At 36.9% G+C, this 22389-nt stretch overlaps 5 protein-coding genes across 11 annotated transcripts in view; 2 read left to right on the top strand and 3 right to left on the bottom strand.

Moving 5' to 3' along the window:
• Window positions 1–239: 239 nt before the first annotated feature.
• Window positions 240–2673, bottom strand: LOC139105880 (aminoacylase-1-like). Its single transcript, XM_070662203.1, has 5 exons — window positions 2048–2673; window positions 1645–1814; window positions 1029–1541; window positions 597–887; window positions 240–530 (listed from the first exon to the last, which is right to left on the bottom strand). Exons 1-5 carry the CDS (start codon window positions 2139–2141, stop codon window positions 387–389), a joined length of 1212 nt encoding a protein of 403 aa, XP_070518304.1. The 5' UTR covers window positions 2142–2673; the 3' UTR covers window positions 240–386.
• A 39-nt stretch (window positions 2674–2712) lies between these two features.
• On the bottom strand, window positions 2713–5888 carry LOC139105881 (aminoacylase-1-like). 2 transcript variants are annotated; one of them, XM_070662204.1, is made up of 7 exons: window positions 5333–5888; window positions 5137–5253; window positions 4418–5074; window positions 4050–4219; window positions 3473–3979; window positions 3056–3346; window positions 2713–2943 (listed from the first exon to the last, which is right to left on the bottom strand). In XM_070662204.1, exons 3-7 carry the CDS (start codon window positions 4509–4511, stop codon window positions 2800–2802), a joined length of 1206 nt encoding a protein of 401 aa, XP_070518305.1. In that variant the 5' UTR covers window positions 4512–5074; window positions 5137–5253; window positions 5333–5888; the 3' UTR covers window positions 2713–2799. The 2 variants fall into 2 exon arrangements, with proteins under 2 accessions (XP_070518305.1, XP_070518306.1); XM_070662205.1 differs by having other exon boundaries at window positions 4418–4561.
• Window positions 5889–5959: 71 nt separating this feature from the next.
• LOC139105872 (uro-adherence factor A) lies at window positions 5960–9502 on the top strand. 2 transcript variants are annotated; one of them, XM_070662192.1, is made up of 7 exons: window positions 5960–6306; window positions 6886–7081; window positions 7156–7451; window positions 7528–7724; window positions 7805–7865; window positions 7943–8129; window positions 8221–9502. In XM_070662192.1, exons 2-7 carry the CDS (start codon window positions 6933–6935, stop codon window positions 9284–9286), a joined length of 1956 nt encoding a protein of 651 aa, XP_070518293.1. In that variant the 5' UTR covers window positions 5960–6306; window positions 6886–6932; the 3' UTR covers window positions 9287–9502. The 2 variants fall into 2 exon arrangements, with proteins under 2 accessions (XP_070518293.1, XP_070518292.1); XM_070662191.1 differs by having other exon boundaries at window positions 5960–6404.
• Window positions 9503–10166: 664 nt separating this feature from the next.
• Window positions 10167–14375, top strand: LOC139105889 (dynein light chain Tctex-type 5-B-like). The gene is made up of 5 exons (XM_070662215.1): window positions 10167–12290; window positions 12572–12664; window positions 12758–13020; window positions 13147–13340; window positions 13651–14375. Exons 3-5 carry the CDS (start codon window positions 12916–12918, stop codon window positions 13814–13816), a joined length of 465 nt encoding a protein of 154 aa, XP_070518316.1. The 5' UTR covers window positions 10167–12290; window positions 12572–12664; window positions 12758–12915; the 3' UTR covers window positions 13817–14375.
• Window positions 14376–17533: 3158 nt separating this feature from the next.
• The window catches only part of Rho-5 (rhomboid-5), a 76837-nt gene continuing 71981 nt past the window's right edge, over window positions 17534–22389 (bottom strand). For 4 of the 5 annotated variants that reach the window (XM_070662178.1, XM_070662179.1, XM_070662181.1 and 1 more), the window contains 7 exons: window positions 21986–22169; window positions 21358–21594; window positions 21228–21254; window positions 20734–20924; window positions 20333–20623; window positions 19870–20023; window positions 17534–19714 (listed from right to left, as the gene is read on the bottom strand). In XM_070662178.1, the coding sequence (XP_070518279.1) occupies window positions 19283–19714; window positions 19870–20023; window positions 20333–20623; window positions 20734–20924; window positions 21228–21254; window positions 21358–21594; window positions 21986–22169 (1516 nt within the window). In that variant the 3' untranslated portion in view covers window positions 17534–19282. The remainder of the gene's footprint in view (window positions 19715–19869; window positions 20024–20332; window positions 20624–20733; window positions 20925–21227; window positions 21255–21357; window positions 21595–21985; window positions 22170–22389) is intronic. The other variant, XM_070662182.1, reaches the window with a different exon arrangement.

Genomic DNA, 22389 nt, shown 5'->3' with positions numbered 1-22389 from the left:
GCGCGATAACAACGCCTCTTATCGTAATTAGATAGTGATACATGTTGCGCGCATATATACTTACTTATATTGTTACGCAGACGAAATAAACAGATAAGCTTTTATCTACGATAGCGCGCGGTAAACAAGTGGTATTTATAACGTATCTGTTACTATGCTAATTTTCGCTTTCGATGATACTACACCGCGCGGTTCTTGTTTTGTCACGCTCGAATCGACAGTGGAATCAAACAAAGGTCTTTGTCGCCTATTAATTTTTTTTTTTCTTTTCTGAATACATCAGACCCTGATTAATGAGCTTATCATTAATAGAATAGCTGCATGAAGTGCCAGCTAAATCCAATTATGATATTCTAATTATTTTAATACATATGCAACATATGCATTTAAACATTTGCAATAGCTGGTATTATATGAGTATAAATTTCTATTCCTTTTAAGAATACATCTTTATTTAAATACTCGTTATGATCGTGAAGACGTATCGTTGTTCTGTTCATTGGTGAAAAACCAAAAGCAGGAATGCCCATCTGTGAAATAAGTGTATAACAAATTATTGCATTTTATAAAATGTTATAAATGTATAAAGTAATTACCTGTCGCACAAAACGACTGTCTGAACCACCAAGTGCGATGCCAATTTCCAAATTGACATTTATTTCATCGCAGATATTTTTAAAAGCGATCCAGAAAGGATTCGAATCATCAAGATTAGTATTTTCGACCTTGGGTTCTTTCCTAACAAAAGAATACGTTACATTTGGACCAGCTTCCTTACACCAATGCTTAATGGCAGCCTCGAATTCATCGTGATCAGCGAAAGGTGTTACACGAATATCAAACAAAGCATTGAGTTCATTCGGTATAACATTAGCTTGTATACCACCCTGCAAATAAGCATATTTAATAAATTAAAATTATAAAATATCGTATAGGCGGATTAAATGGGAAATATAAAAATCGATAAAGATATTGGCAAAGTAGTTTTTTTTTTTTTAAGGAAAAGAATATATTTACGTAATACCTACCCAAATTTTTGTAAGATTTACTGCTGTCACTTTACCAAGAGCTTTAGCTATTGGTTCACAATCTTTAATTTTTGCCTTTTCGGAGGCTCTAAAATCTGTAAAGCGATCTAGTATAACTCTTAATTTTTCACCAGCCGTGTTGTCCAGCATAATTGATCCGTGACCGGTATTGCCAGCGCATTTTATTTCAAGGTGCCAAGTTGTCTTTTCTCCGTAGGACATGTATATGCTCTCGTCTGGAGTGGCCATACCTTCATCTAATTCGAAGCCAATGTTCAATGCTTTGAATTCTGCTGTGTGCACGAAATCTCTCATTCCGTAAGAACTACCGATTTCCTCGTCTGGGACAAAAGATATGTGGATGGTGCGTTGGAAACGTTGCTCTTTCAGTTTTAATCTACGAATCGCTTCCAAATATTGTATTCCCACGCTCTTCATGTCTTGGGCTCCGCGAGCATAAATGTCACCCTTTTCGTCCATGTGAGCGCTGAACGGTGGATAAATCCATTTGTCCTGGTTTAAATATATGATTAGAAATAAGAACCAGCAAGTTGACTATGCGATTTAATCGCAACTTAATATTTGCATCATCTTTACTATAAATTAAGGCACTTACTTCGAAGACAGGTACAACGTCCATGTGACTGTTTAATAAAATCGATGGTTTCGACGGCTGCGTACCCTTCCATGTCATAATCACAATTGGTTTCTGAGGATGTATGTTATAGGTATTGATTTCCAAATTGAGTGATTGCGCTTGTCTATTTAAAAATGCGACGCATTTATCTGCAATGAAGAACGAAGTAAATCATATATCACTCGTAATATTTGCCATCTAAACAAAATTGGTCTTATCTAATTATGTAATGTTAATATTTGCTGATCACGATGTACGTATATATATAGAATAAGTCTGAGGGAACTGGTCACAACGAGTACAATAGTCTTTTTTAATTGTTTTTAATTTTTATGTTTAGCTGAGTTTAGATTTTGAAACTTTATACCTTGTCATCGCTTACCGTAATTAACATCTGGCTGTACTGTCGGTATTCGCAGATATTCGCGGAAATTCTCCACAGCTAATTCGTCTAGTGTTTCACAGGTCTTCGGCATTGTTTCGGTACGTGCAACCAACCCTCCACGGTTCGTGATACCTGTTCCTGGGATGGACTCTGTTTAAAACTGAGCCGTTCGCCCGCGATAAAGTTGATAAGATAAGATGCACACGATCAGACTTCACCGTTCAGAGTGACTCACAGCATCCGGCGATGTTGCAAGCGATATCCGAAGTGCTGCCCTGAGGATATAGCTCGTCCAATTGCCATCGGTTATCAGTATCAACACAGCATTTCGAAAAACGAAATATAATAATAACAAAGATACATTCCTAAACACATACGAAATTCACGACTATCACGCTGTACTGGCCTGATATTTGAAATTGTAACGTAACGCGTATTTTACGTTAAAAATGACGTTAAAAATTGTGTTGTGATATGTTTTTAAAATTTTATTTTTATCGCAATTAAATGATGAATGGTATATGACAGACCTTCACTTATTCTGATAGAAGACAAAGAAAGCAAATAAGATCTTATCAGTACGTGACAGTAAAATCTTATCGGTATTATGATTCGTGACAAGTTCTTAATATTTTTCTCTCTTTATTTTTTATTTTCATAAATATCTTCAAATTTACCCAAAATATATTTAATACCTGTAAACGCAATATGGTTACACATTAATGAAATTTTTTTAAATATATATTCATTTAAACATTCGCAATAGCTGGTATTATTTTGGTGTAAATCTCTATTCCCATCAGGAATATATCTTTATTTAGATACTCGTTGTGATCGTGAACACGTAACGTTGTCTTGTTTATTGGTGAAAAGTTAAAAACAGGAATACCCATCTGTAAATATACATATATTTTATCCAAAAGTTTTATAAAATATATGAAACTCTATCTTCTTCTACATAACGTTCTTAAACATTAAATATTACATTAAAAGTAGTCTAATTACCTGTCGCAAAAAACGGGTATCTGTAGCTCCAGACAAAATGTCAATTTCTAAATTTACGTCAATTTTGTCAAAAATCTTTCTCAAGGCAATCCAGAAAGGATTAGAATCATCAATTTTGGTGTTTTCAATCTTGGGTTCTTTTCTATCAAAAGAGTACGTTACATCTGGACCAGCATCCTCACACCACCGCTTGATAGTAGCCTCAAGTTCGTCGTGATCAGTGAGAGATGTTACACGAACGTCAAATAGAACGTGCAGTTCGTTGGGTATAACATTAGTCTGCACACCACCCTGTTAAATGAGCATATTGAACACTATTAGCAAATGTCAAACGGAATATATTCGTAATTTTTAAATAAACAAAATGACAAATATTTCATCTATCAACTTTTTCAACAAAAATGCTTGGATATTTACCCAAATCTTTGTAAGATTTACTGATGTCACGCTGCCAGCAAATATATTTTTATCAAGATCCATCTTCGCTTTTTCAGAAGCTCTAAAATCGTGGAAGTGATCGAGTACGACTCTTAGTTTTTCGCCAGCCGTGTTGTCCAGTAACATCGATCCGTGACCGGTACTGCCCGCACATTTTATCCGTACCTCCCAGACCGACTTTTCTCCATAATACATATAGAACGTTTCGCCTGGATAGGGAACTCCTTCGTCTAGTGCGAAACCAACATTCAAAGCTTCAAATTCTGCCGTGTGCACGAAGTCTCTCATTCCGTAAAAACTACCGATCTCCTCGTCTGGGGTGAAAGAAACGTGGATAGTACGATAGAAGTGTTGCCCTTTCAATTTCATTCTGCGAATCGCCTCCAAATATTGTATTCCCATGCACTTCATGTCTTGGGCTCCACGAGCATAAATGTCACCCTTTTCGTCCATGTGAGCGCTGAACGGTGGATAAATCCACTTGTCCTGGTTTAATTATATCATTAGAAATAAGAACCAGCAAGTTAACTATACGATTAAATCGCAACTCACTTACTTCATAGACAGGCACAACGTCCATGTGGCAGTTCAACAAAATTGACGATTTCGTCGGTTGCGTTCCCTCCCATGTTAAAACCACAATTGGTTTCTTGGGATGTATGTAATGGATTTTAATTAACAACTCGAGTGATTGAGCCTGTTTAGTTAAAAACACGACGCATTCGTCTAGAATAAAAAGCATAATGTAAAAACTTAAATTTAGTACGTTTATTAATAAGAAACTTTAAAATTTAATATTTGTCATATTTGCGTAAATTAAACATGTATCACGGAACAATTTTTCTCTTTCTTTTCCATGTCTTATTCTCGTCTCAACTTTTAGAAACTTCAGATTCTTAAATCTCGCCTTTTGCAAACGCTTACCGTAATCAACATCCGGCTGCACCGTTGGTATTTGCAGAAACTCACGGAAATTCTCCACAGCTTTTTCGTCCAACTCATCGTTGATCAACGACATCGTTCCGTGCAACTTTGCTTGAAGACTGATACGATCGGTACTTACCAAGTCTGTACACAGTGTATGTCTGTTACGTCGCACTGTGTCGCACCGTTTCAATTTTATTCCGGAATATATAGTTTTTTAAAAACTCTTCACTATCATCACTGTATTAGCGACACGTTAAATAGTAAGAGAGGACTAGTCTTTTTTTTCTTTTTTTTTATGGAAGTTTTAACTATAAGTTTTAATTTTTCTTAAATCTCTTTATCTTAGATAAGATTATGATTTTATGGAAAAGGCGCTTATGATATTTGGCAAGAAATAATATTACACACTAAAAAAATATTTAATTCTGAAAACTATTTGGGTCAAAAAATTATCTTTTTATTGTAAAAGAATACAATTTTAATATTTTTCAAATATAAATTAATGTATGATAATGCATAATAACATGCTACTTTATTTGCAAAAAATTGAAATAAACTAATTTTAAAAATAATGCTATGTTACTACCCTTGTAAAATTCAAAACGTAGATAATGTCGGATATGTACCTCTTCTGGTATTTGATTCGTCATTTCACTATCAATTGCAAAAAAAAAAGTTAAGATTTAATTATTTACAAGTAAACAATTCACACTCACCTTAAAATATCTTTAGCATTACTTTGACGTATGCAGCGAGCTGAAATACACAAACGAATATCGATATGCGTATTACTTTCCGAACTTCCTAATACAATCTAATGCACCCACAAACTCCTAGGAAAAATTATTATAATTTGAAGATGTGCAGTTAAATATTGTATTAATAAAATCATAATTGATATTGTAAACATACCTCTGGATAATTCTGACCAAATAGCTCTTGTAGTGTTTCACAGTAATTTACCTAATAGCTTCAAATTAATTTTTCCGTGTAATCCAATTTGTTTTTATAATTGTTTACACTATAATGTCATTGAAAATCTTGATAACCTCAATAAAGCAGCGCACTACGACGTCAAAATTGGTCAAAGTCAACATAGAAAGTAGTGGCAGCATTGATAGCGACCATTATAAAAGAGGCGTGATTACGTCGTGGCCATGCCCCCACGGCATTGGCGGGAACGACGCTTCGAATGCTTCTGACTCACGCGATTAACTTACTCTTTTTAACCTCCTGATACTTCTCGAGAATTTTCGGAGCCCCGGCGCTGAGAAACTCCGCGATTAAACATATAACAACGCGCGCAAAGCATTACTTTGGCTATTAAACGTCAATTTAATAGTTTGGGCATTTATAATAAGCAACGTTCAATCCAGATAGGAACAAAAGCACAGTGAAAACAGCCCGACGGGCGGCCGTAATATTAATTAATTAACACGGCGGATGAGCGAATCGTGGCGGCACCTGTCAACACGTTAGAACGATGCTGTGCTTCGGCGTCGCGTGATTCTACGAGGTGGAAGTATTAATCGGAAACACACAGGTTCTGCCAGTGAATATTCCGTGCGCCCCGGTACCGAGGGATTAACGCCAAGGTTAATTATCGACGAGGACCGAGCGCCGACGAGAAGAATGGACACTGGAATCTCGTAGCGAGACTCCGATCGCGGATCGAGAGCTTGGGACAGTGGAAGCGAGACGTCAAGCGCGCGGGGTGAGAGAGGGAAGAAAGGAGCCGAAGAGAGACAGCGTAGACGCGAACAACAGACAAAGCGAGAGAAAGAAAGGCGGAGAGAGATAGAGCGGAGCGCAGCGGAGCAGGCCAGACAGACGAGACTGATACGACGGGAAACTCGAAAGGCGAGAAGAAGAGTCGTGCTCGCGAGGTACGCGCATACGTTACGCACCAAGTGTTCGTCTCGGTTGGCTGAAACGAAACGTGCCGTTTTCCTGGGAGAAAATGAGAGCGACGTCCTCGTGTACGGTAAGCCGATTAACGGGTTGCCCGTGCCGTCCGATTAGCGGAGTCGGCCCCGCAGCCGCCCCTCGTCGTTACGCCATGCGATCAGTTTGACAGTTGCACAATAGCCAAGCTATTTATCGATTTCTTTTCCCGTGGTGTCAACCGCGAGGCTGCGCGTCCAAGAGCGGCGGCTCTGCAAAAGCTTCTCGATCGTGATCCTGTCGCACGCCGCATTCCCGCGATCCCCCGTGCAATCGAAATCTCTCAAACATGTCAGTCGTCCCGGGAACGTTTTTTTTAAGGTTATGCCCGCCGCGCGACACTAGCTGTTTTTAAGCGTTCCGTATTCTTTCCCCGCTCCTTTTGCGCAAATTGCACGAAATAACTCAAGGTTCAGGGATCGCGGAGCCGTCCGGGGCACGCGGATGGTTATTTTTTAATTTAGTAAACGCGATTTGCCATTGTTTTGACGTTTCTTTGTTCTCCCCTTTCCCACCGGCAGTGAAACTCTAGGAGGAGAATCCAGCGCAACGCTTGAGAGAGCAGGAAATGTACGGCGCTGAGAGGGAGGAGGTGTCTGAAAGTTGGCTGCACACGTATGACCTGAGCAGTACGATGATCCCCAATGCGAGCACGGCGGTAGACGACGAGGAGCACTTTTGCAAGCTTATTCTGTACAAGGAGATTAAGGACTCTAGGTAAGACAACTCAATTACCGCGTAGTAACAAGGTTTAACTTCCTACACAATCCACTGATTTCATGTTATTTCAGAGTTCGCATATGGGACATCATTATACTGGTGCCGAATCTCCTGTTTCTTTTGTTCATTGCGATGCGATTCAACAGAGCAAGGCTTAAGTTACGCGCAACGAGTAGCCCGATATTTTTAGCGTTTTACGGTTTGGTAATTTGTAATGTAGTTACATCGATGGTTCGCTGCATTGTGTCGATGTCGGTGAACGCGGCAGCAACGGTCGGCGGCACGGTTGACAAGGTCCTATGGGTTACAGTGAGATTTTTTCTATTGTCCACTGAGATGAGCGTAGTTATATTTGGTCTAGCATTCGGTGAGTAGTAGAGTTTACGATGAGAAAGGGGAGAATAATTAGATCCGAGTCCAAAAACCTGCGTTTTTCATTTTAGGTCATTTGGACAGCCGGTCCAGTATTCGTAGAGTATTACTCGCTACATCCTTCATTGCGCTGGCATTTACGATCACTCAAGGAACGCTGGAGCTAGTCCTGCCAGACGACACGTTTCACATTCCCAGTCGTGACTTTTACGTCTTCGGTCACGGCGGAATGATGTTTTGGTTTTGCAGCAGCCTTGTTTTTACAACGGTATGATTTATGCACTCTGTTATTTGCTTATAAAAAAGAAAAACGCATCATTGAGTATATATCGCTAATATTGTTTTTAGATATATCTCTTCATATTGATACTGCCATGGACACGATTGCGAGATCGTCTAGCACTTCCGAGTAAGTAGTAGTTAACGCGAAGATTACAGTGCCTTCTTGCTGATTGCAATTTTTACGTGATACGCTTTCTATTGTAGCGCGAAAAAGCTTTTACGTTTACGCCGGGATGCTAGCGACGTTGGACTTGGTACAGTCGATTGGCGCGGGCTTTCTAAACTACACGCAAAACCCGGTGGGATTGTGCATCGTAGACTTTACTGCAGCAGTGTATCTAACCCTTTTTACCCCATTGGTTTACCATACATTCCTGTCGGAATTCTTCGGGTGCGTTGTTGTTCAGCAATATGTTGCTTAGCGACGTAACTCGAGCGCTATTAATTGATGCTGCTATATGTTAAAAATTATTTTGTTTCAGAGTCTCGCAACCTTCGATAATGTTCTCTTACAAAGCACAAGTGGACGACGCCATGGACGAAGATACTGTGTCGTTACCACATCAACAAAGTTTTTCATCCTTGAAAACCGACAGCGATTACATCTATCAGGTCCATACTCCTTCTATTCACATACCGTTATACGATTCCCGAGCATTAAAATCCTCCAGACCGGGTGCTTCTCTTTATTCCTTAACGCCCACTAAAGATCCCAAAAGTAATAACTCAAGCACTTTTGCCTCACCAGTTAAGCCATATAGCTCGACATCCGGTATTAGAAGTTTTGGTAAAGATCCAAATGCACAAAAAGGCATCTCAAATGTGACTAATTATCCTTTAACCAAGTCAGGCGCCATTCAAAAGAGTGTACCAGACCTAAGATTCTCGAGCTCGAGTCGAAAAGCTATTATGGGGAGTCCAAGTAGCGTCTCAAATTTATTTCTCTCGGGTGATACCGCTAGCAACTTTTTTTATAAACCAAACGCAATTGATAGTAGTATTAATCTCTTTTCTTCAACGAGAAAAAGTAGCTTAGAAAGTATATCATATAAAACATCTATAGATAACGTGCCTGAAAATATTTCTCGTGGATATGACAGCTTTTCGGAAATGTCTCAAGTTCCAGCGTTAGAAAATACTCTGCAATCCATTCTGGAAAGCGGGACACATGAAATAGAAACGGACGATACACACGCATTACGATTAAAGACAACTGACGCTGAAATTTCAGTAGAGGACAATGCCACTAGCATGAATTCGAGTAACTTAACGACGCACACCGAGACTTTCAAAACTTGTTCGGACGAAATATCGCTCAATTTATCTGATTCGAACGCCATGCAGCAATTACTTCCTAAAGCAAGTTCCGTTACAGAGCCAGAATGCAAGAAGAGCAAGAATGATTTAAAAAAAGAAGAAGAGTCAGGTGGCTTAAGTGATTATTTGTTATCCATAACGTCTCCGAAATTTGCGAAACACAAAAAGAGCGAGGCTCATCCTAGTTCCTTCCCGGATTCAGATTTTTATACGCAAACTGAATCTTTGTAAATAGCTTATCTACATACATATCGCTGTAAATGGCTCATTGTTGTACCTGTACATACATGTCGTAGATAATTTTAAGTTTTACGTTGATTTTGTTACTTATTGATTACTATATTATGCATTATAACGCGTATGGTGAGGTACCATTCGAGAGCTTTAACTGTAAATATCTCAGCATGTTTAGAAATGTCGTGTAATTAAACGTTTTGATGTAGTCAATGCACTTCGTTTCATTTATTTACACTAACTTCGGACAATCTCTCCCTCGGCAACAATTTTATTCTGCTGATCTTTTACGAATGGAATCTCGTAAATGTTGTAAAACATTACGCGTGCAATGTACACTATTTGCACCAATGCTTTAATTATAATAGTAACAGTACACGCGTAATTTGATGTATTGTTATTTTAAAGTGCTTTTGGCTGAATTATCACAGAATTTATTGGCATCTATGTATTTTTTTTTTTTTTTTTTTTCCATAAATGCTTTTGCACATTATGCAGAAATGTAATTGCTATGTTAGTTATCATACTAAACTAAAGCTTTTATTTTTTTTAATGATATAACGATATTGGAAATGAAAAACGTAAACTTATTTTGCAAAAAAAAAGAAAGCATGATTTTTCTACTTCCGATGTCGTGATTCACGTGATAAGGAAACTGAAATCTTAATAAATTTATTAAAGTCCTGTCTTGATAAATGCAAAGCGGAATATTTTTGTTTTCTTTACAGAATCACAGTGTTTATGACTCGACCCAGTTCGACACAAACGCTACGCCAATCAACCCGCTCTACGCGGCGTCTCTTCAAAGTCCAGATAGTATTACCGGTTACAGTATAGATAGTCAAGAAACGCCGAATCCACCGAATGGTTACCAACAATGAACCATCGTCCATATCGATTCGGAGTGTAATAAAAAGAGCCCGAGTACAAGTTACTCGACGATCAAATTGCAATTTTGCTAAGAGCTTCTTTTGAGATCCTCTATAAACGAGGGATTTGTTATTTTTCTCCAAAAAAAAAAAAGAAGAAAAAAAAAAAGATAAAGATAAAACCGTATAGCGTGGGAAAAAAGTTCAGGATCGGAGTGAGATACGATTATTGTAAGTCGACGAAAGGAATTCTAGTCGCCCTTAAAGTATCATAGGGCTGCGTAATATATTTATGGATAAAAGTACGGATGCTTTTGGTCTCCATGTGATAGTTGGCGTCAATGCCTAAATTGTGATCGCGGAATACTGGAAGAAATCTCGCAAAACTAGGAATCTCCAGTTTTAGTTTTAGTTTGCTTTATTTAGAGCAAATTCTTGAAATGATTAGGGGTAGCATGTTCATTCACATTAGTTTTGTACTTACAAGGGAAGGTCGCGCTCAATGGAACACCGATTTTCTTCAAACTCGTAAGGTTTGAAGATTGGTGTTCCTAGTAATATTTGGTAAAGCCATTCGACGTACTACTGAAAAATAAGAAAAAAAGTTAGTTTAAACATTTCCTTTGTCTGGAAGTACGGAACAGTATCTAATACTTAATTTCGAAGCAGCGTGGTAGTTCAGAGCGGGCGGCTCAGGTCTAGTAAGCGCGGAATCGCTGGTTTAATTTACGTTACGTATTTTTTTTTATTATCTTATTTCATTATTATAATATTATATGAAAAGGAGAAATAAAAATAATGTAATAATATATTTTTTTATAAAATTATTTATTTTACTAATTATATATACATAAAAACAATATTATTAATTAACGAAATATGCTTTAATATGGATAATTTAATTGGATATGCGATGTTAAGAATTAATAATATTGTTTTTATGTATATATAATAGTAAAATAAATGCCTTTTTAAAAAAATATATTATGCGATGTTAAACAAAAAAAAAATTATAAAAATTTGACACTCCGTTTTCGATTAATCTATTTGTTAACTAAAAATAATAACAATACGGAGGAAAAACTTGTACCGTCTCACTCGCAGCACCGTCCGACAATTAAATCCGATGGGTGACTTTTTTGTAAAAAAAATTGTTTAAACAATTTTTAAGCATTACAAAAATGTTATCTTAAAAATCACGACGTACCGATGTACAGTTTACATTAATAATCGAAAAAATAAATTTTATGTGCATGCATATTATATATTTGTATAATAAATTGAGTTTGACATCGCGAAATAAGTTAATAGTTAAAGGAAAAATATACATTTTGCATGAATTGATTTAAGGAATTAAGAAGGGTTTAATAAATGCATTTTAATAAAAAACATAACATATATAAAATTATTTATTTCGGCTGCTTTTCTTTTAGTAGACTCAGTCGACACAAGTGTCATTCTGTCTTTTTTTATATTGACAGAATAACGAAGACAAAACGACACTTGTGTTGGCTGTGTCTACTAAAAGGAAAGCGTACTTCATTAATGTTTGTTAGTAGACGTGATAATGTCTCGCGTCATGTGTAAGTGCAGCGAAATTAACGTGATCTTCATGCGAGTTAGCGACGGATTATTGAGAGACCGAAGGCATCGAGATTACAATGGACTACCGCGACGAGTACGATTGTGCGATACTGGTGATAGCCGCAAAAAGCGAGAGTCAAGAATATATGTCTGCTCTCTTCTTATAACTCGACGATGTTGCCGAGAAGCAAATCTGCGATAACTGCCGGCGACACCGCGAAAGAGTAGGACAGACAGTGTGTAGCTCTGGCCTTTTTCTCTATCTGACGGCAGCCGAAGCGCGTGTCTTCAATCGGACGAGCCTCTGCATCTCTACGTGTAAAAGCCACGATTCTCAGTTGGTTTCTCTGCTACTAACCTCTTGATGCTTCTCAGATGTTTTCTTGTGCCGATATCTTAAAACGGATAGATGCACATTAAAATAGAAAAGAAAAAAGAATCAGATGTTTTCGGAAACACGGCGTTGAGAAACTCTGAAGTTGACGGATTTATTATGTCGTTTGTGTTATATCATAAGGGAATAATAACAAAATGACAGCGGTTTAACAGTGAGTAAAAGTATAAAAAATAAAATTATTAAAAAAATTAATCTAACAATAAAGTAAATTATTTTAAATAAAGATATATGTTTAAAATAATAATTGTTGAGGTTAGGAAAAATAAGACGAAGATTTTTAAGATAATCAAAGGAATAAAAATAGCTTCATCATTTTAAAATAAATGTTATCTTGTAAAATGATGAACATCAGTCAGTTCAACTTGACTGCTATAATTTATAAATTATTGATTTCCAAAATATTGGTAAACTGAATGTGTTATATTATTTTAGGTTTATGATTAGTATACAATACGAGTACTGTCAAACTATGGAAAATAAAAAAAAAAAGACAACGATATATGCAATAATTTCAAGGGGGTTGAAGTAAGTCATTTTAATTTTTTGAAGTCATATTAATCGTACGATATAGTATATATTATTTGACATTTAATTAATTAAATAATATTTTTATTTAAGTTTCAGCAAGGATGAATACGAGTAAGCTTCAATAATGATGTAAAAGAAACGGATTATTTGCGTTAATAATAATAATTATTATAATTGAATTTATACAAATGACAATGATAATTAGATAAATTTAATAATTATCAGCACAAAAATCGAAGAGGTGGTCGATGATAGGTAAATTTGTTCACTTAAAAAATCCTAGCAACTTATCGCTTATTCGAAATGCAAAGGCAATTCCATTTATCTTTCGGCGAGACAAAAATAACTCGAAGGTATTTAATATGAAAGTTATTCAGAATAAAGTGCAAAAAATTGTATAAATGATATGTTTATAATTTATTACAATTAATTCATGTAGAGTGAAATAACTATCTCGTCAATGAAAATTTATTTTCCAGATTCCACGATACCAAAATACTTACCGTTTGGAACCGTATAAACGTTGGAATTTCAAGATTGTCGATAAGATCTTGATTAATAGAATGCAAGAATATTTAGCCAACTGGAAATATGAGCCTCTGACCTGCGTAGAAATGTGCCAAAAGATATCGGAAGACGTGCGTGACAAAATTTACAAACTGTGCTACGATCGGTAATGATATCGATCAATTAAATAAATATGTTAGTCAATTTTATTAATCATTTTTATTTTAATTTTTTTTATTTTTATTTAGAAATTTAATTAACTCTTTTTTTAATACAACATTAAATGCATTCAATGTAATAATATTAATAATCACATTTTAATTTTATGATTTTTTATCACGAAAATTTATCTAGCAAATTTTAAATTTTATTAGAATGCAGAAAAAAAATTTTTTTAGTGTTTATGGGTATTATTATTTGAGCGTGACACGCTTTTTATCCGAATAACTTTTAATTCGTCCTGTTGTTATTTCTAGGTACAAGATTTTGGTCATTATATCAATCGTTCAAAAGTTAGAGCAAGGCGTACGAATGGATTTCGGCAAGTTATGTGATCATCAGAGAGACACGTATTCCACTTATGTGATCGAGACTACAAAATATGTTGCGATGGGCCTTGTCGTGGGAATTTACTATGATTGACCGTATTTTCAAGATGAACGTGGAAGAATTTTGTGACCAACTGATACACCCGTTAATATCAAATTGAGTGAAAATAAGTACAGCTGAGATAGAATTTTTTATATACATATAAAAGTGCAGATAAAAATTAATAAAAGACGAATTAAATAAAAATATGAATTTGCGCCGATAGTAATTGAATTCGGTCACGATCGTCGTTATACTTGAAGAAAGGTTCGTTGATTCACACACGCACACATTCACACACAAAACTAGATTACGTGTGTTTCACGTTTTTCTTTATTGTTATTAAATTAATATATATATATCATTCGTATATATATATATTTATAATTTATATATATTTATATATTTATATATTTATATGTGTATGTATATAACAGCGACAAGTACAATGTAATGTTATGATTATTAATAATAATCGAAGGGCACCGATGATTATAGAGATGAGAAACGAAAGCGAGATAATTACTGTAATGATATTAACAATGGCAACCATAATAATGATGGTAATGATGGTGATTTAATAAGTTGATCAATCTTTAATTAATATATATACAGTCGTATATTCCCTTAAAGTCCATTCTTAATACTTATATCGCGCTTTTATAGATACAGGGATACAGAAAAATAATACCGCGCGGCCGTGGTGGAATGTTCTGTTTTTTTTTTTGTTTTTTGTTTAAGTCGTATGTAATATACATATATATGTATAATATTTATATAAAAGAGGCGCGAGAGCCTTAATTAAATAATTACAAGCCAGCGCTATCGCACTGGCGTCCCGTTTCATTTACGCCGCGAAAGTTAAGAAAATTTCGAAAGAAAGATTAACAAAACTTCTCATTGTGCGAAATTAAAACGTGTTTTCACAGTTTGACACGAATTTAATGCTACTCCTATATTTACCAGAATTAAAAGATTTAAACAAAAGAAAAAAAAAAAATATCGAGCATTTAATCGGTTTGTAATTTCGAAAATTGAGAATCTTCGTGAATCCGCTTTTCGAATTCGCCTACCTTTCGCGGCACTTTCCCATAATCATTAGGATTAATTAGCTTTTACTTACAGTCCTACCTGCCGATCAATTTTACACGCACGAGCAGCACTATGTAGATCCTTGGTCCATTTTTGACGCATACGTTTATTTACAAGGGCGGTGATTCGCCGCATCGCAAAAATCACAAGTCAACTGTACGATCTGTACGAGTATCTGTGGATTTTATCCAAATAAGAATATTTCTGATTTTCCTCTTGACAAACTGAAAAGATTAAAAATTATAATATTAAAAAGCCTAAGATTTTTTGCAAATTAAAACTGACAGTGTAATTTAAATAAAAAAAAATGTGTACAAACATGAGACAATTTTTTCATCAAAGGCTTCGTCATGTACGATAAATTGAATTAAATAACGAAGTATATCAGCAATTAAATAAATAATAAATCAAAAAATGTACTCGACCGTGTAATTCGCCTATGATTTTTGGCTTTTACAACAACCATAATCGGGATGAAACCCACCCTTTCTTCTTTCTTTCTTTCTTTCTTTCTTTCTTTCTTGCTTGCTTTCTCACCTTGCCTTCCTTTCTCACCCTCGCGAGGGAAAGCGAGACATTCCACCTCGCCGTGATCGGTATGGAATTATCGAAAGTTCTCAATTTATTTATCTCCATCGTGTATACGTGTACCTGTATGTACGATTGTGTACTTTCTGTATATAATACGTGTGTGTATGTGTGTGTGGTGTCTGTATTACATGTCCGTTGCATGCTATTATCTGTATATAACACATTTACAATAATAACAATACGTTGCTCACCGTCGACGATCCAGCTTAACTCTTTCTCGCGTATGTATACGTTTAGGTTTATATTTATATGTGTAATCCGAAAAAAAGTTCAGTAGAGTGGCAGGCCACCCCGGCACACGCGCGCGCACACACACGCATGCACACACACACACACACACTCACACATGCAAAACTCTCTCTTTTGTCTCATTCTCTCCCCGTTTTCCTTCGTGCGATCGTCGAATCGTATATCACAAAGTTTCCAAATGCATAGTTTGGATTAAATGCGAGCGATAGCAATGACAATTATGGTAACCGGTATGATAATGCCTGCAGGTGACGTCAAGTTACATTTTGCATCCCGCACGCGTATGAATTATGCTAATGGAATTGTCCGGCGAACGCACAGAGCAGAGTGTCGCCGCAAATGTTACACAGTTCTCTCAATTGCTTTAAAAAAAGAAAGTATAAAAAGTTTACAACGTTGAAGGAATAAATTAAAAATAATTAGCGCATAGTTTACGTATAGAAATGGCTACGGAAAAAGGTGAATGTATGAGACATCCTTTTCCTTTGGCAACCTTAGTTGCAAATTTACTTTATTTCCCGTGCTTAAGTTTTTTTTTTTTTCTCCTATTATTTTCCCTAAAATTCTCTCGCCGTTTAAAACAATACCTCACAGCGAAAAGAAAACCTCAAATTGTTATCCCGCAGCAACAAGCACAATTATACAGATTTGTGCGAAATTAATTTCTATAATTAAATCGTGCGCACGACGAACGGAATGGAATGGCGAGATTGAAACCGCGCTACAATGCTTCCCGCGTCTCGTCAATGTGGCGAAACAGCGCTTTCATTGTTACGAAATGCTAAATGCGATACCGGTTATTCCCTTTTGTAATCCCTAAAGGGACGCGCACGCGGTTTCAATCCCTCGAACAAAAATCGTCGAATTATCTTACGCGTGTGCCTCTCGCGTGCCTATTTCTTCCACATCGCCACCCACTTCCGCTCCCTCACATAACCCTCACACCGTCACAGATGCGTTTATATTTACAGGACTTCGGAAATCGATCAGCAATTCTGATATTCGCGCCTTTCTTTCTCTCATTATCTTTCTCTCGCTCTCTCTCACGCTGTTATAAAAAATTGATTCGTTTCGCCTTAAATCGTTAACACTTTCCTTCCGCCTCCTCTGCCTCGGACCTCCCCTTCCCTCCTATCCTCGATAAGGAGTCGATCATCTGGACACCAACCAAACGTTGTTCTTCGCGATATTCCAATCACTCTATATTCTATCGCGCACTTTCGTGATATTTGACATTCAAGTGTAAAATAAAATTTTTAATAAAATTCAACGCTAAATAATATAAATATATTTATATTAATGAATGCAAAATTCTAAAATGTCACACGTTGATCGTATAACATTGCATTGGCTGAAGTTATTAATAATATCACAAGATTCCGAGTATTTATTAAACACTGTTGAAATTTGTCTTTGTTAAACAAAATTGGAATATAATTAAAATACAAACTAATTACATTCTATCTAAACTAATGAGAAAGCTCGTATTATTATATTAAATTGAATTAATATCATCATGTTTTACCAAGAAAATTAATAAATCAGATGCATTTATGTCACAATATAATCGTATTAATAATAATAATATGAAAGCAATTATGCTATTCAAGTTAAAACATAATAAAAGTTTGATAAATTGTATGCTATCGTGTTGTAATATTAATTTTCCTGCATAATACATATGTTTTCGTCTTTATATAATTATACTTCACAACAAATTGTATATTTTATTTTTTAAATATTAAAAATTTAAATATATTATTCAAACTCATTTTAATCATTAAAATGTTAGTTTTTACAAATGTTATAAAAACAAAAGATCATAAATAATCTTTTAAAATTTCGTTTAATCGATATATGACTCGTAATATCTTACGTTCAAACTAATAAAACATTTCTTTAAAACGTTTATCTAGATTTCCATTAAATATTTCCATTCAACAACTTTAAAGACCGATACAAAAGAAGAAAAATCTTTTAAAATGGCTTTGATTCTCAATTTCATCCTTTCTATAAATACTTTAATTTCGCTAATTGATTGATATCCAGATGATAAACATCCATCGATCGTCCCTGCAGGAAGGCTCGCGGCCATCGTCATTACGGCCGTCGCGGTGCTACGAAAAATATCTCCAAAGTCAAGCCATCACAGACAATAGTTCCGGATGTCGGAGGTGCGGGGGACTATATCGTGCAGAGACGAAAGACGTGCGCACTTTCAAGGTTCTCCCTAAAGTTAGCTTACTAAGGTCGCACTTACAATGGTAACAAGACTCGATTCTATTTACATCTGGCTCTCTTCCTGCCCGTCATCTTAATAACACCGTCGAGAAAGCGGACGCTGACCGCGCCGAACTCGACGCGGACCTCAGATGAGCGTCCGGACAGCATCCATCCGTTATCGCGGGACACCTAAGACCCGCGCTTATATTTACACTCCGTCGGCGATATTCAGAGTCCTGGGCTCCCTCAAGGCCCGCTGAGCCCCGGCCAGCTCACGTCGGGAGCCGCTCACTACGCTGGGACTTAATAATGTTAAGGCATCGTCGTGCGTCGACGAACACGAGTTCCTCTCTAACGTTCGTTGGCAGTAGCGAAATTGTCGGTCGGGATCCATCACCTTCACCCGCTCGATCCAGGCACTATCAAACCCCCATCCGTTCCCCTGAACGCACTGTGATATCACTCTCACGAATAACGCGAACGATTGAAAAATGACCATGAACACTTGAAGTTCTTGGAAAACTCTGAAGGTAGAACGTTGAGGTCACGAAATCTCGGAAACTCGATGATTTGAATAGTGTCATCGTGGAAGCGCAGTCGTTAAGTAATGGAATTATTTTCAAAGTTTGCGTTCCACAAGCCGAAGTAACGCAAATCTGATGATCCTTGAAGCCCGATGAGATCGTTAAATATCGATTAAAGACCAAAGAAACGGCTATTTTTATTCTTCCCTCGATTTGATCGCGGAAGCAAGAAATTATCCTTCTATCTTTTTTTTAGTTTTCTTTTTTAAAAATTGAAGACTTTCCTATAATGAGATTTCTTCCTTATTCTCTGCCACTACAATAAAGGAAAATATTTATTAGTCTTCTGTTGCAATTCTTTTAGAAACTTGAGAAATAACTTTCTTTTTAGCATTTCTTCCAACTAGAATAAAGAGAAATATTTATTGATCTTTTTCTTCTTTTGAGGAATCCAAACAATTCATTATACTTAGCTTTCTCAAAGAATTAAAAAAAATCATTTTTTTTTTTTTTTTTTTTTAATTCTTTTTAAAGATCCGAGAAAGTTTTCTTCTGATTGTTTTTAAACAACTTTCTTTTGCTCCACGCAGTTAAGGCTTTTAAAAATTTCGAGCTGTGGTTATCCATCAATCCAAAATTGTTTTTTAGCTCCACTGCGAGCTGGACTTCAACCGAACTTGCGGCTTCAGACGCGTTTTTGGGAGTCGACGAGGAGCGTCGTTAGAACGAGCGCGGCGAACGGTAATGGCGTATTGTAGTTATGTGCGCGATGATGAGGAGCGTGAGGTCGGGGGCCGAGCGGAACAATTTCGCGCTCGACTGTGAACCGCGGCCCCGTGTGTCATACCGGCTCCTCCCGTTTGAAATTGATGTTCTGGGAGGCGCAGAAGTCGCGGGTAAACGGCACGCAGTTGAACAGTTTGCACACCTCACACTCGTTCACTGGTACGTTGTAGAAGAGGGCGAGCAGCAAGGCAAACAGGCCCACGATCAGGATCAAGCAGATCCAAATTAGCAGGATCTTCCGTTTACGATCGTAATGGCCGAACGAGATAAACGGCATCAGTGCGTAGGCCGCTAAGAAGCCGAAGATAAAGCCAAACAGATGTGCGTAGTTGTCTATCCACGGTAGGATACCCAGCGTCAGCAGCCCTAGCAGGATCAGAATGAGCTTGGACAATGCACGACGCGGATGCTTCAGCATTGGCCAGCAATGTAGTACTTCAACCACCAGCGTGGCAAGCAAAGCAAAATGCGCGCCGGCTGGACCGACCTGTAATAAATAATATTATCTGAAATTTCTCAAAGGCCATATTAATTTTTATTAAAAAATAAAAAGAATGCTTTTGCGAATATCTGTTTTTATTATTAATATGTAATATAATTTTTTTTCGTATTATTAATAAGCGAAAAAATTCAAATACTTACTTCTGCCCTGTAAGGGACAAATATTGCACTGGCCAAATTCCCAGCGAGCGCACCAATAAAATAGATTAAAGCGATGCGTATCGAGCCTGTCAGTTTTTCCAAATCCCTCATCAGAAAATATTGGATCAGCAATGTAATTATCAAGTGGACGATTCTGAAAAACCAATTTATTACAATAAACAAATAAATAAAACATTTATTTCTTTGAGTAATATATTTATACTAATTGATTAGTTTTATTTCATTAAATTTCAATAAAAATAGATAAACGTTTGTTTTTTTCATTCATTTATTTAACGATAAATTAATTTTACTTATTGAGAGTTTACTGTTTGAAATAAATACACTATTTTCCAAAGTTTTCCCCTTTGAATTAATTTAATGCGAAAAATCACGTAGATTTAATTAAACTTTGGTTTTTTAAAACAAATGTTTTAATTAGTTCTTTATCGCAAGTCATTACCCGGCATGAAGAAAGATAGTTGTGAACAATCTGTAAAACTGGTCTGGCCATTCCGGATGTAGGAACGGTATCATCCCGCATACGTCGTGTAAACACTCCACCTGGGAGCACAAGGACGCCTCTTCATGAAAGTAACCGTGGACGAAATCGCAGTACTCCTTCGTGGTGATCCGACACATCCCGTGAATCCCGATGCAGCACGGATGACCGATCACCTCACACACCATGTGTTCTGCCATCTTATCCTTGTAACGACCGATGGGGAAGTTGCCCCGTTGACCCGCGTTTTTACTGTCAAGAAATTCGTTAATTTTTCGCGTTTTTCACAATTATCTTAATGGTCGTAAATCAAGATCTTTACACAGGACATTTAAGGAAATTTACAGGGGCAAGTATCTCACCTGAAACGTTGGTTAAAGGGATTGGTTTTCCGGCAGATTGGCCACTTGGTGATGTCGTCTGGCCATTCGTAAGGCGCAACGCTTGCCGGGGCGTCGCAAAATTTCGGGTCCAGTCCGCAAACTGATCCGCTAATACGGCCGCCGGGTCCGCTGTCACCGGGTCCCCATTTCTTCCAGATGGATATCGTATTCTGCGGGATTCAACATAATCGCAATTAACCTCACTGTCAGCGAAGAACGGTTTTCGAGATGAGATATTTTCCAATCTCCTAAATATATATTGCAACGTGCATAATTTACAACAGTTAACAACAATTGTCCTAATGTGCGATTTATTAGCAACACAAATTATGCGGCAAAATTAATAGATAAAATATTGCGGCGCTAGCAGTACGTAATAAATCAAAAATATATTCTCTTCTTCTTTCCGCTCTTTTTGAGAAGAAGAGAAGGAAAGGGGGGCTAAAAATGGAAGTATATGTTACGTAATTTACCATAGCGGCGGATCTCAGTCCCCGGACCTGTTGGGCGCGCATGGAAGAAAATTTTATAGTCATGAACTGTAGAACCGTGAAGAGCCAACGGTATGTTACTAATGCTGCCGGAACAATTGAGGAAACTTACAGAACACTCTGCTTTGCTGGATTGAACGCAGCCGGAATCGTCGTTCCTGATGCAACAGGCGGTGTCTCGTTCTTTTTCCCGCCACATGTCGATCTCCTTCAGGATCTTGATGTCACGACGCATACACGGCGCGAATTTCGCGCCGAGATGGATTAAATCCGCAGCCCTTGGGCCTAACCAGAAGTTGGCGGGTTCCTGGTAGTCGACTTGTTGCAACGACAGACTCGTCACGAGAACCTGCACACAAGTTCAACTTAGACTTCTGCAAACGTACTTACATGTTTTTTTTTCTTTTTGCATTAAACAAAAACGGCTGATTTAAATAAAGCTTAAAATAGATTAATTCGAGTTTCGGATAGACTGAAAGCATTTTTGTAGTTGTAGCTTGGAGTGATCAGTTATCACTTGTTATTTTAAACGTGATTGAGTGAACTCGGAATAATTTGCTCCAGTAAAAGTGTAAATAAAAGAAAGCCTCGTCTTCTTTCCGTAAAAACGCTTGAATTTATTTTCAGCGAGATTAGCTTTTCAATAAACTCGACGAAAATTCCGAGCCAGGGGCTTTAAGAAGTGACTGACAATCGTAAATAACCGTAGCCGGAGTAAATAGTGATTTCTATCTGCTCACCAATCCCGATCGATGGTTGAGATCCATCCCGACGGGGCCGAATCCGTAACAGGCCAGCGATATTATCAGAATCAATACTTGCACAGTAGTGATCCAGTAGGTGAAATACGGTCGGTGATCCTCGAAATTGTCCAATTGCTTCTTTATATCCGGTTTGTGCGCAACGCTTTTGCGAAAGGACCGCCTGGAATAACGAAAGAAATAGAAAAACTTTAACTCGCTAAACTTGAATTACCTTCATCAGTCCACTCGCTGTAATTTCAGTTTCGCTAATAAACGAAACGCCTTCTTACATAAATAATGGCGTTCGCGAAACGTGCCGATAATAAATTTTACTATTATACCAATTTCACGTTGCGAGCCATATGCCAGTCAGTAATAATTAATCGATGTTAATTTAATTA

The sequence above is a fragment of the Cardiocondyla obscurior genome, linkage group LG10 (assembly GCF_019399895.1).
Source record: "Cardiocondyla obscurior isolate alpha-2009 linkage group LG10, Cobs3.1, whole genome shotgun sequence".
In the NCBI taxonomy this organism is placed as follows: Eukaryota; Metazoa; Arthropoda; class Insecta; order Hymenoptera; family Formicidae; genus Cardiocondyla; species Cardiocondyla obscurior.
The sequence above is the reverse complement of the archived record's forward strand: the minus strand, read 5'-3'. Positions and strand labels throughout refer to the sequence as shown.